We start from the raw sequence: 12,278 nt of genomic DNA on the forward strand, positions 1-12,278 counted from the left end.
CCTTGAATCTACCTGTAGATCACCATTTCGGATCCATTCAGCCACCCAGCGCAGTTTGCAGTCACAGTGCAGGAAGCGTCCACCGAGGGACAGACCTCGCAGCGTGCGGTTAAGATGCGCCAGCGCTTTCTCCGGCACAGTTGGCAGTGGGTTACCGTCAAGTGCTAGCAGCGTCACGGCCGGATTGCCCCGGAAAGCTGTCTCTGGCAGTGCCGTGAGCAGATTGAAACCAATATCAAGCACACGCAGCTCACGCAATGAGTGAATGGCACCGACCGGGAACTCGGCCAGCAAGTTGTTTAGCAGGCTGAGCGAGCTGAGCGTCTTTCGCACTCCCGAAAAGGCCGTCTCGCCGAGACTTTGAATGAGGTTCCGCTCGAGATTGAGTGCGGTGAGAGCGTCCAGCCCATCGAAGGATTTAACACCTGCTCCACCCGGCAGCTCCCGGATGCCGTTCTGTGAGAGATCCAGGAAGGCAAGGGTGCGTAGTCCACGTACCGCTTCAGGCACTCGCTTCTGCTTTGTGCCTTTCAGATTGAGGTTCTTGAGGCTGGCCTCCAGCCCACGGAAGGCGAACGGAGCGAGAGTGACATTGTTATCGGAGAGCTTCAGTGTGGACAGCTTGCGCAGTCCAGCGAAGGCGTCGTTCGGTACGGAATGTAGACGGTTCTTCGACAGGTCCAGGAGGTTCAGGATGGTCAGGGGTTTGAGCGCTCGGATCGGTACCTCCTCCAGCAGATTGTCCTGCAGGTTGAGGTTCTTCAGCACGGCCTCCTGTCCCTGGAAGGCTTTATCGTCGATGCGTCGCATCTTGCAGCTGCTCAGCTGGACGTTGTGCAGCTTCAGGTTCACAAACAGGCCGCCTTCGAGCTGCTCGATCGTGGAGTTGTTCACGTACAGCAGATCCAACGGTGTCGCACGCGCATACTTGTCTAAGGCTTCAACTAACACAGGAAAATCAACCTAGAGGTGGAGGAAAGTGGAAACCGATGAGTTTGAGCGATCGCATTGGGTGACCCTCCATCACTACTCACTTGATCACATTGAACGGACAGCTCCTGTCCGAGATTGTAGGCACATAAGCACGAATTTTGCAGATCGGGTACCTCCCGCTGCCAGGGGCACTGAGCCATCACCACGGTAGTCCGGGCGGTCAGCACCACTAGCAGGGCACCGACCGACACCCACCAACCACTAGCTCCGCGTCGTAACATGACGTGACCGTGCAGATCGGCCAGAGACTGAGTGCAAAGAAACCCGCAACAACAAAAAAACAACACTAAACACAAAACGTAAACGATCGTAGCTGCCTTTACCGCGGCATACGGACTCGGGCCCTGCGTGGACTGCTTCTAGCAAACAGTTTGCGCACACTTTCACACCTTCACCTTTGCCGTTCACTGACCGGACATGGGGCACACGTGTGACCTCACCCAGGGGAAGTGTCCTTCGACCGAATCCGAATGGGGTTCGTCGTCACTGCACGCGCTGCTGCTGCAAACAGTGCAGGCTAGCGTGTGGATCTCTGGGAGCTCTGTCCTGCTACAGGTTCGGCACCGGATTAGCGCGCGAGCCCACACCAGCACAGGCGGACGGTGCGGAGCAAACGCCCGACGGCCGACTTCCGAGCGAATTTGGCTCTCGCCGAAGCGCCCCGAGACTGCCGAGACGGTACGTCGTTTCGCGCACTAGTTCTCGCACCGTTCGCGATCTATTTCGCTTCCGCCGGACCACGCCGGATGGGTTGGCAAACGATGCAGTCGTGCAGATCAGGATTTTCGCTTTCGTTTCGATGCAGCGTGGAAAATCCGGGCTGGCCGCTCTAGCTTCTCTAGCCCTCCTGCGTCGCTCCGGTTCGGTTCCTATCGGTTCGGTTCGATGCCACCGTGCAATCTGTAATTGGAGAAACACAACAATTCGTTAGCAAACATGCAGCAGTAGACGGTGGCGGTGGGTGTGGTTGGACGGGAAATGTGATGCACACGCGATGCACTTACACACATACGTGTTTGGTGAAATGAAACGGTATGCCAGCAGCGGGCTTTGGATTGCGCTTTTTTGTTGTGCAAACCGTCCCGCGCACCCCACACTTCCTTTGGCTGATGATCGATCGGTGTCAAAACGAACGAGTTGCGAACGATCATCAAACGGCGGAGATGTTTGCGAGGGAAAGGTGATGCGTCTTACAAGACCGTACGATGTTTTCTAGGCTAGCCTGGTGGCTATATTGACGAGTTTTCAGGGACTTTGCACGTGAGCGGGCATATCTGCTATCTAGTTGTGTCTTCGTTTTTTGTCCACTACTTTCAATTGTTGCAAAAAAAGGAAGAAAGCTTGGAGCAGCTACTGTTAAACATTGGTATCTGATTTTCAAATAAAATCTAATACATTTTCTTGCCATAGATTATATTCGGCAAACCAGAACACGAAATAGCGAGAAGCAACGCAGTCCCGCAAGTTCTCCATCAATCCCTTTGACAAGTTTACAAAGCACTTACACTAATGGGTTTAATGTTCGAAAATGACCGACTAACTGCCCTGCTTAGTGGCTGCAACTCAAACTGACAGCTCGCTCCGGGGGGCAGATCCAGATCCTTCCTTTTCTCATTACCCGTAGGAAACTTTAGACTTTTATTTCTGCGACCGACCGATAAAGCTTGGGTGCCAGTCATGCTGACTGGAAGTTTTCCCCCGTGGGAAACCTTCAACCGAAAAGGCGAGAATCCCACCAAAGCGAGAATTAGTTGATTGAAAATAGAACTCACATTTTTAATGAATCGATCGATGAATGGTGAAAAATTGATGCTTTCGCCCGGCGATGGGAACAGTAATGGAATGAACAAATGGTTTATGAATAGTGCAAATACGCAATTGTGCTCGACAGTGGTAGCGAATGTAATTTTCCCAAAAGCTTGTTTGCTGGCGCCATGCTTTCCATTAACACAAATCGCTCCTCCCACAAGTCGCTTGCATTTCTTCGCTAACGAGGGAATGCATTTTTATCTGCCATAAAGCAGGATGATAAATAATGACGAATTGTTCTGGCGAATGGTGATGCTTCTGAATGATGCAGTCAGGATGGATGGACGAGCTGGAGAAAGGGCGTCAGGGCCCGCATGGTGGTGCGGGAGTTTTGTCTTTCGTTTGCTTTCTCCTCAAGGAACGAACAGACAAGATCTTGCCCAGTCATGGTGGCTAAGAACGTTGCGGTCATTGTATGATACTGTTGTTTTTTTCTTCTTTTTCTGGTGAGAAAGAATTTCGTTAAAATTTAGACTCCAAACGAAGTTGGGGCTGTGTTGTAGCAAGGGAATCCTATTTGATGGTTGATTTCGATACTGACGACACGGCACGATGTGCAAAGTGATAAAGTGGCAGCACTATGCAACGCGATCTGCCCACTGACCAAAGCACCATATCCATCCTAGCTGGGCTGACCATAATGTCCATTCTCGAGGAGCCGGTTGGAACACTGAGCCATTTTTATTTCTTTGCCTCGTACACATCTGTTTGTGTGCCACTTTTTGCAAGAGAGAGAGAGCGAGCGAGATAGGACTTGAAGATTGATTACGGTTTGTCCAACCATCTACACACCACTTGGTTCTCGGTTGTTTGTTCTGCGTCTTGCTTGAGGAGGGCAGTGGAGCGTTAAACCGACCATTGATAATCGGAATTGCAAGTGGTGGACACGAGCTGGAGGCGTCGGAAATGAAATAGATTGGAAAAAAGGCTCCATTTTCGCCATTCGCGCCATTGGTAGGTGAGGGTGGTTGGGAAATGAATCGAAAGTAAACATTTGGGTTGGCAGTGTTTCAAAAATTCATTGCTCATACTAGACGATCAGACAAAGAAATGGGAGAGACTCGTAAGTGCACTTCAGGATGTGACATGTTGTTTTTAAAAATTAAGGAAGAATTATACTTGGAAGGTGTAATGGTTTCAGCAACATCAATTACGTTCATAATGTCCTGCATTCCCTAGAGAGTAAACAACCCATTCAAATGCATTACATATTTGCATCGATAAAACATTAAGCCCTCCATTACAATTGGGGTGTAATAAACCTGGAAATTCAATTTGCATGCTCATCTTTCCATCGATAATCGAGACACGGCCGGTGCGAGTGTTAATCGCATTTATGATTTCAACTTCAACGATCATCATCGCGCGGATCACTCCAATTGATGGCCTGTCGGCATTGTCGACTTCAAAGAACACCTACCCGGCCCGGGTGCCACCTCATTTGTCTTGTTCTGGCGGCGTGTAAACGCGCTACTCAATTAAGCCTTCAACGTGTGTGGGGGTTGTGAGCGTACTTGCCGCCTCCATCGTACCGTACCGAACTGGGGCACTGCGATTCCTGGAAGCGCAGTTGCGCTCCAGCAATTACGCAAATTTAAACATGTGTCTGTGTGTTGTGTTATTTATGCCAGCCCTTCCTCTTTATGCTGATTTTTGCTCACGCATGGTACACTTTCAATGCTCTCGTAACTCTTGTAAACGGTTTTATTTTCACGTTCAAGTTCACACCGAACCGCTTGCGTTTGTCCTACTCGCTCGCTCTCTCTCTCTGCTCTGCCATCGTTTCCGGCCCATTGCAAACACCACCCCAATTCATTCATCATCAAAGCCAATTGTTGCTATCGAAGCATGAACTTCTTCGTGCACTTACACGCCACCAGCAGCACAGCACAGTGGGCTGGGAATCAGTGTGCGCCGTGTAAACAAACGGCTTAAAATCGGCAAAGTAGCGGCATTTGTTTGCCTTGCTGTCAGTAGGTTATTTGCCTGGCCTCTCTCTCTCTCTCTCTCTCTCTAGCTCCCTCTGGTTTAGCCTGGCGAGGGCTTGGCTATACAAAAAAAGCACACGTGCCCTCCACCTCGCTACCTACCCACACGAAGCCTCAAACAGGTTACACAGTGCACGCAACCCGGCACTTCCGCATCCACGCCCTGCGAGTCTACTTTTACGCGACCGCATAAATATTCAATCCAATTTTCATGATTAAGGTCATGCATGCGATCCTTCGGTGGAGGCTATGTGCACGTGCGTGGTCGGGCGGGTAAATTTGACGTTTTTCTTTTTATGGCAAAGGATGATTTATAGGACGTTAAAGAGCGCCGGTTAGCCGGGTTCGCTTATGAAATTACGCGAAATTTAAGCTTCCGTAGACGGGAAACCGGACGTGGGAGTGATCGAAGATTAGGCTGCTTAAGGTTGGAGGGATGCTGTGAATAAATTCTCAGGCTATTTTTACACGACTACCTTGCCGGAGACATTTTGGGATGCTGAAGCATAACTGCTAGAATTGGCCAATTAAACAGAGCAGTTTGCGGAAGCCCAAAATGTGTTCACATAAATTTGGGTTATTGTACGCTGCCTTACAGGCATAGGTATTGAATAACGAAAACATACCGCGTCCATTTCGTCGAAGAATCTCACTGCCATGCTTTCGCTTTTCTAACTTCCATCTACAGCCGTTCCTATCGATTGATTCTAACTTTAACGAGACGAAGCGTTTGCGAGTTTGGAGCGAGTTTGCCCGAATTGAATCATGTTCGTACGTGAGCCGATTTTCGGAGTGTAAATTGTGCTTCCAACCGGGTCCACCGGGTTGCATTGGATGGCGAATGAAAAAATAACATTTGGAACAGTTTTGCCATCGCTTTTGAGGGACGAAACAAAAAAAAAAACAAAGACAGTGAACCAAGGCAAAAGGAAAATGGGAAAAGTGGAGTTTTCTCTGCTCTTGAACCGGTGAAGATTGCTGATGGGAATTGAGTTATACGTTTGGAGGGTGGTTTAACAATGCTCGGAAGCGATCGTTTGGGGAAAATCGGGTTTCGGGTTTGGGGTACAAATGATAATAAAACGCCATCGCCAGGCGTTCATTCTTCCAGCCTGGCTAGCTTCGGCCAGTTAAATCAGGGTGAGGTTAAGTTGTTTATTTGTCCTTGCACTGTACCGCACTGTGTCTGTTGGCAAAGACAACCGGTTTGTTGGGAAAAAGCACAGTAACTTTTTGTTCTAGTGCTCTTTCACCATTTTCGAGGAGCTAGGGGGTTTGAGGCAAGGCTTGGAATTGTGGTGTAGAATGCACCGGTTTGCACACATGCACGCTGGCTTTGATCGGTTGTGGTTCAATCTGCTACCATAATGTCCATTCTCGAGGAGCCGGTTGGAACACTGAGCCATTTTTATTTCTTTGCCTCGTACACATCTGTTTGTGTGCCACTTTTTGCAAGAGAGAGAGAGCGAGCGAGATAGGACTTGAAGATTGATTACGGTTTGTCCAACCATCTACACACCACTTGGTTCTCGGTTGTTTGTTCTGCGTCTTGCTTGAGGAGGGCAGTGGAGCGTTAAACCGACCATTGATAATCGGAATTGCAAGTGGTGGACACGAGCTGGAGGCGTCGGAAATGAAATAGATTGGAAAAAAGGCTCCATTTTCGCCATTCGCGCCATTGGTAGGTGAGGGTGGTTGGGAAATGAATCGAAAGTAAACATTTGGGTTGGCAGTGTTTCAAAAATTCATTGCTCATACTAGACGATCAGACAAAGAAATGGGAGAGACTCGTAAGTGCACTTCAGGATGTGACATGTTGTTTTTAAAAATTAAGGAAGAATTATACTTGGAAGGTGTAATGGTTTCAGCAACATCAATTACGTTCATAATGTCCTGCATTCCCTAGAGAGTAAACAACCCATTCAAATGCATTACATATTTGCATCGATAAAACATTAAGCCCTCCATTACAATTGGGGTGTAATAAACCTGGAAATTCAATTTGCATGCTCATCTTTCCATCGATAATCGAGACACGGCCGGTGCGAGTGTTAATCGCATTTATGATTTCAACTTCAACGATCATCATCGCGCGGATCACTCCAATTGATGGCCTGTCGGCATTGTCGACTTCAAAGAACACCTACCCGGCCCGGGTGCCACCTCATTTGTCTTGTTCTGGCGGCGTGTAAACGCGCTACTCAATTAAGCCTTCAACGTGTGTGGGGGTTGTGAGCGTACTTGCCGCCTCCATCGTACCGTACCGAACTGGGGCACTGCGATTCCTGGAAGCGCAGTTGCGCTCCAGCAATTACGCAAATTTAAACATGTGTCTGTGTGTTGTGTTATTTATGCCAGCCCTTCCTCTTTATGCTGATTTTTGCTCACGCATGGTACACTTTCAATGCTCTCGTAACTCTTGTAAACGGTTTTATTTTCACGTTCAAGTTCACACCGAACCGCTTGCGTTTGTCCTACTCGCTCGCTCTCTCTCTCTGCTCTGCCATCGTTTCCGGCCCATTGCAAACACCACCCCAATTCATTCATCATCAAAGCCAATTGTTGCTATCGAAGCATGAACTTCTTCGTGCACTTACACGCCACCAGCAGCACAGCACAGTGGGCTGGGAATCAGTGTGCGCCGTGTAAACAAACGGCTTAAAATCGGCAAAGTAGCGGCATTTGTTTGCCTTGCTGTCAGTAGGTTATTTGCCTGGCCTCTCTCTCTCTCTCTCTCTCTCTCTCTCTCTCTCTCTAGCTCCCTCTGGTTTAGCCTGGCGAGGGCTTGGCTATACAAAAAAAGCACACGTGCCCTCCACCTCGCTACCTACCCACACGAAGCCTCAAACAGGTTACACAGTGCACGCAACCCGGCACTTCCGCATCCACGCCCTGCGAGTCTACTTTTACGCGACCGCATAAATATTCAATCCAATTTTCATGATTAAGGTCATGCATGCGATCCTTCGGTGGAGGCTATGTGCACGTGCGTGGTCGGGCGGGTAAATTTGACGTTTTTCTTTTTATGGCAAAGGATGATTTATAGGACGTTAAAGAGCGCCGGTTAGCCGGGTTCGCTTATGAAATTACGCGAAATTTAAGCTTCCGTAGACGGGAAACCGGACGTGGGAGTGATCGAAGATTAGGCTGCTTAAGGTTGGAGGGATGCTGTGAATAAATTCTCAGGCTATTTTTACACGACTACCTTGCCGGAGACATTTTGGGATGCTGAAGCATAACTGCTAGAATTGGCCAATTAAACAGAGCAGTTTGCGGAAGCCCAAAATGTGTTCACATAAATTTGGGTTATTGTACGCTGCCTTACAGGCATAGGTATTGAATAACGAAAACATACCGCGTCCATTTCGTCGAAGAATCTCACTGCCATGCTTTCGCTTTTCTAACTTCCATCTACAGCCGTTCCTATCGATTGATTCTAACTTTAACGAGACGAAGCGTTTGCGAGTTTGGAGCGAGTTTGCCCGAATTGAATCATGTTCGTACGTGAGCCGATTTTCGGAGTGTAAATTGTGCTTCCAACCGGGTCCACCGGGTTGCATTGGATGGCGAATGAAAAAATAACATTTGGAACAGTTTTGCCATCGCTTTTGAGGGACGAAACAAAAAAAAAAACAAAGACAGTGAACCAAGGCAAAAGGAAAATGGGAAAAGTGGAGTTTTCTCTGCTCTTGAACCGGTGAAGATTGCTGATGGGAATTGAGTTATACGTTTGGAGGGTGGTTTAACAATGCTCGGAAGCGATCGTTTGGGGAAAATCGGGTTTCGGGTTTGGGGTACAAATGATAATAAAACGCCATCGCCAGGCGTTCATTCTTCCAGCCTGGCTAGCTTCGGCCAGTTAAATCAGGGTGAGGTTAAGTTGTTTATTTGTCCTTGCACTGTACCGCACTGTGTCTGTTGGCAAAGACAACCGGTTTGTTGGGAAAAAGCACAGTAACTTTTTGTTCTAGTGCTCTTTCACCATTTTCGAGGAGCTAGGGGGTTTGAGGCAAGGCTTGGAATTGTGGTGTAGAATGCACCGGTTTGCACACATGCACGCTGGCTTTGATCGGTTGTGGTTCAATCTGCTACGGTTCTATATTTATCTCGTGCATTTTTATGCGGTTCTCCATTCTCCATATGCTGCAACGAGAGAGGGTGGTGTGTGCGAGAGCGCGCGTTCGATTGCACTCGTTTAGCCCTTTCACTTTGGGGATTAAAAAGGAAATGATATAAACGGTTGGGTTGTGTTGGAATTTGCGGTGGCACGGTGTTTAGTAACAGTATTATTCAATAACGTTTCATTGAAAGGGAACAAAAACATGTAGGCCCGTTGGAGAAGCCTTTAAAGTGCGATAATAAAATGTAGAATTAATTGCATAATTTGTGGCTGATACGTCTCTTTCATAAATTCCTGTTTGAATTGTTTCCTTTTACCATCATCCGGCATCTTCAAGACTGCGTCCTTCTTCATTAAACGCAAGACAAATGCATCCATAAACATGAAGCATCGTAAAAGTGCATTGATGCGGCATTCCCCGTTGGGTCGTGAGCAGAACACCACTGCCAATGTACGTAATAACGTTTTCATTACCCATCCTGATGTGTGTTTGACAAGTCAATTTTTACCGATCACTCAAAAGCTCACATTACGTGCCAGCGGAGCGAGAATGGCATAGGTGTTCTGCTACATTTGCTTCAGAGCTACTTGCTGCTGCTACTGGCTGCTACTGCACTTCATAAAATGTTACCGAATCCAGTCGGTCGGTATCTTTGGGGTGATAAATCATTTTGACACTCTCTCGCTCGCAACGAAACTGAAGTTGAAGTAGAATCCCTCAACCGGGGAAGCCAACCAGAGACGGCCAATATGTCCTTCAGGTGTGGTGGAGGATGCGAAGATGTACGGTGTCGGTTTCCGTTCTTCCCGTAGCCCAAGGGCCCGAGAAACGCATCGGAATCGGCGAAAGAAACATGCCAAAGTGACAATCGTTCACGAGACGAATGAAACATTTTTGCAGTAAGTGGCAGTCAGAATGGAAAAGTGGAGGATCAAGTATGGGGAAGGCAAACTAAGACGAGAATTGAGTGTGTTTGTATGCCCGAGTCCATCCGCTTAGGGCGGTGACTGTGCTGTTCTGTGCATCCCGGGCCCGGGTCTTGACTTGGAGCAATCGATCTTCACTCGTTTGAATTCTGTGCACCTTCATGCAGTGCGGGATATTTCTTTTTTCTTGACGGGCTCTCTCTCTCTCTCTCCTTCTCTCTCTCTGCTTCACTTTGCAAGATTCAAGGGCGTTCTCGGGGAGTTTGTCTTCGTCATTGGAAAACCATTGCAAAACATCAGGAAACCAATTACAGCAATCGTAGCTTGCGGCGGAACCCCGTTGAAGGATTGAAGTTTCTTTTGCGCCTCGCCGCCACACCAACGCCGCGGCCGAAGGAAGGATATTAAACGCTAACCGAATAAATCATTCCGGTAACATCTTTCTTGCCACGGTGGATTTTTTCCTCTTCTTATCCCGCCTCATCCGGTGCTCCGATGGTGGGTCGTCGATCCCCCCTGCCCTTTTATGCTGGAATGTGTATGCAAAGCAACATGAGCATAGCACAGAATGTCGTCTGCAAAACGGAAATCATTCGAACGTTTCTAGACGAAACGAAACAGTTTTTTTTTCGCTCAACCAATCGATCTTTGTACAATCGTTCGTCCTGCAACGCACCTCCGAATGGAGCGACCGAAGAAGGAATCGATGACAGGTGAACCTGCAACAGCGAGCAGTGTTGATCGTGCGCAAAAAAGAAGTAAATCTCCGCTGCTTTGTTTGTTGAAGCAGCGATTTAAACAAGCTGTAATTGGAATTTTATTACAGCGAGCCCGGGCTGGGATGAATGCACTTGCTGATTGCAAACGCAAGTCCTCTCTTTGCCGGTAAGTAGCGAACCAAAGTGGTGAATTACTGATCTGTACATCAATGGCAACAATTGCTCGGTGCTTGTGTAATTGCTGTGCAGCGAGGCGACGTCGTCGATAAGAGAAGCAGAGTAATCAAACTGCAGAAATCAGGAAGACGGTATCGGTAATCGTTGGGAAAATTGGAGCGAGAGCAGTGATTGATTGAAGCTAGTCAATCCTAATTGCAGCCAATAAGGTTGTTCTTGTGTATGATGGCTAACCGGTAACTGTTATTGGAGATACTTGACAGAGACACAAAACCCGAAATCTTTCTACGCCTCAAACTGCTTTGTATCGCATAAGTAGCTACTCCACCCGCTATTGATTATGCAACAAACGCCAGATACCTTTTCCACCCCTTCAATTGAACATCACTTTAGTTAAGGTCGGACCCAACGCAAAATATAAACACCCAAGACCCAACAATGCAACCAGCAGCCAGTGTTTACACTCGACCGGCGCCATAAACAACGTAAACCCCCGGCTTGCCCGAACGGTTAGCAATTTTCCACCTGAGCAGTCCTGAGTCCGCAGGTGAAAAGATTTAGGAACCAAGTCCAAAAGTGCTACGAAAGTTCTACGGCCCCCCGAAGTGAAAAGAGAGTTAAAACCGGGCACGATGCATTGAGGAACCATGACCCGGGTTAATGTTTCATTCTTTATGCACCGTCGTCCCACCCGGCTGGCAGTGGAACCAGTTCTGCTGGGTGCATTCCATTGAATACTCGCGAACGGTGGCCTTTCCATTGTCTGTTTGTGGCGCTAGAGGCTGGCTGGCCTCGTATCTTGAGCATGGTGAGATGACTTATTTTTATACGCTGCAATTGCTTTTAACCATCGAAGTTACATGAGGCTGTGTGTGTGTGTGCTCTGGGAAAGGGTGTGTCCGGCGTTTTTGTTTGCCTTTTTGGTGGACTTCGTGCGCTTTGGATCTTGAAAGTGGATGTGTTTATTGGACTCTGTTGAACTCTTGGTTCTTCTTTAGTCGTAGGCGCCTTTAATGCAGTGCGCATCGAGCAATGCTTCTCTGCTGGACTCTCGAATGATACGGGAGTTTACATGGAATGCACTTGGTTGGATGGTGTGTAAGGAAGAATTTTCGAGGAAGCACATTTGCTATGCACATTCTGTTTGATGTTGGCTGCTTTCTGTGTGCATGCAGTTTCGCAAAGCAACGATGTGGTCGGTACCCAAATCAAGGCTTTTGATTGCAATTTCACTCCACTAGAGCTTCCATTACTGGAGTCCATACCGGTCTGTTTACTGACTGTGTGTATGGAGAAGCCTTCAATAGAAACACGGCCATAAAACGGCCGAAAACAACACAGGAAACAGCTCGATATCAGCGCTGGAGCTGCGAAAGGTAGGCCCCATAATGTGGGTGATTAGATTTCCGGCTGCATATGGTCGAGCAATTGGGCATCGTTTCCTCTTTTTTTCTGCACCCTCGCAATGGGATGTTCAAAGTAGCATATTGAGCCTCGCGATCGTATAGGTCTCGTGAGTGTACTTCCCATTTTTTCCCAAGGCTG

The 12,278-nt window shown here is 48.0% G+C and overlaps 2 protein-coding genes across 10 annotated transcripts in view; one reads left to right on the plus strand and one right to left on the minus strand.

Moving 5' to 3' along the window:
• The window catches only part of LOC120901424 (rab3 GTPase-activating protein catalytic subunit), a 115,533-nt gene that overhangs the window by 12,254 nt on the left and 91,001 nt on the right, over positions 1-12,278 (plus strand). The window lies entirely within an intron of this gene.
• The window catches only part of LOC120901422 (leucine-rich repeat and fibronectin type-III domain-containing protein 3), a 105,977-nt gene that overhangs the window by 10,605 nt on the left and 83,094 nt on the right, over positions 1-12,278 (minus strand). For all 9 annotated transcript variants that reach the window (XM_040309360.1, XM_040309366.1, XM_040309364.1 and 6 more), the window contains 2 exons: positions 1,035-1,893; positions 13-963 (listed from right to left, as the gene is read on the minus strand). In XM_040309360.1, the coding sequence (XP_040165294.1) occupies positions 13-963; positions 1,035-1,214 (1,131 nt within the window). In that variant the 5' untranslated portion in view covers positions 1,215-1,893. The remainder of the gene's footprint in view (positions 1-12; positions 964-1,034; positions 1,894-12,278) is intronic.

This window comes from Anopheles arabiensis, chromosome 3, assembly GCF_016920715.1.
Source record: "Anopheles arabiensis isolate DONGOLA chromosome 3, AaraD3, whole genome shotgun sequence".
NCBI lineage: Eukaryota > Metazoa > Arthropoda > Insecta > Diptera > Culicidae > Anopheles > Anopheles arabiensis.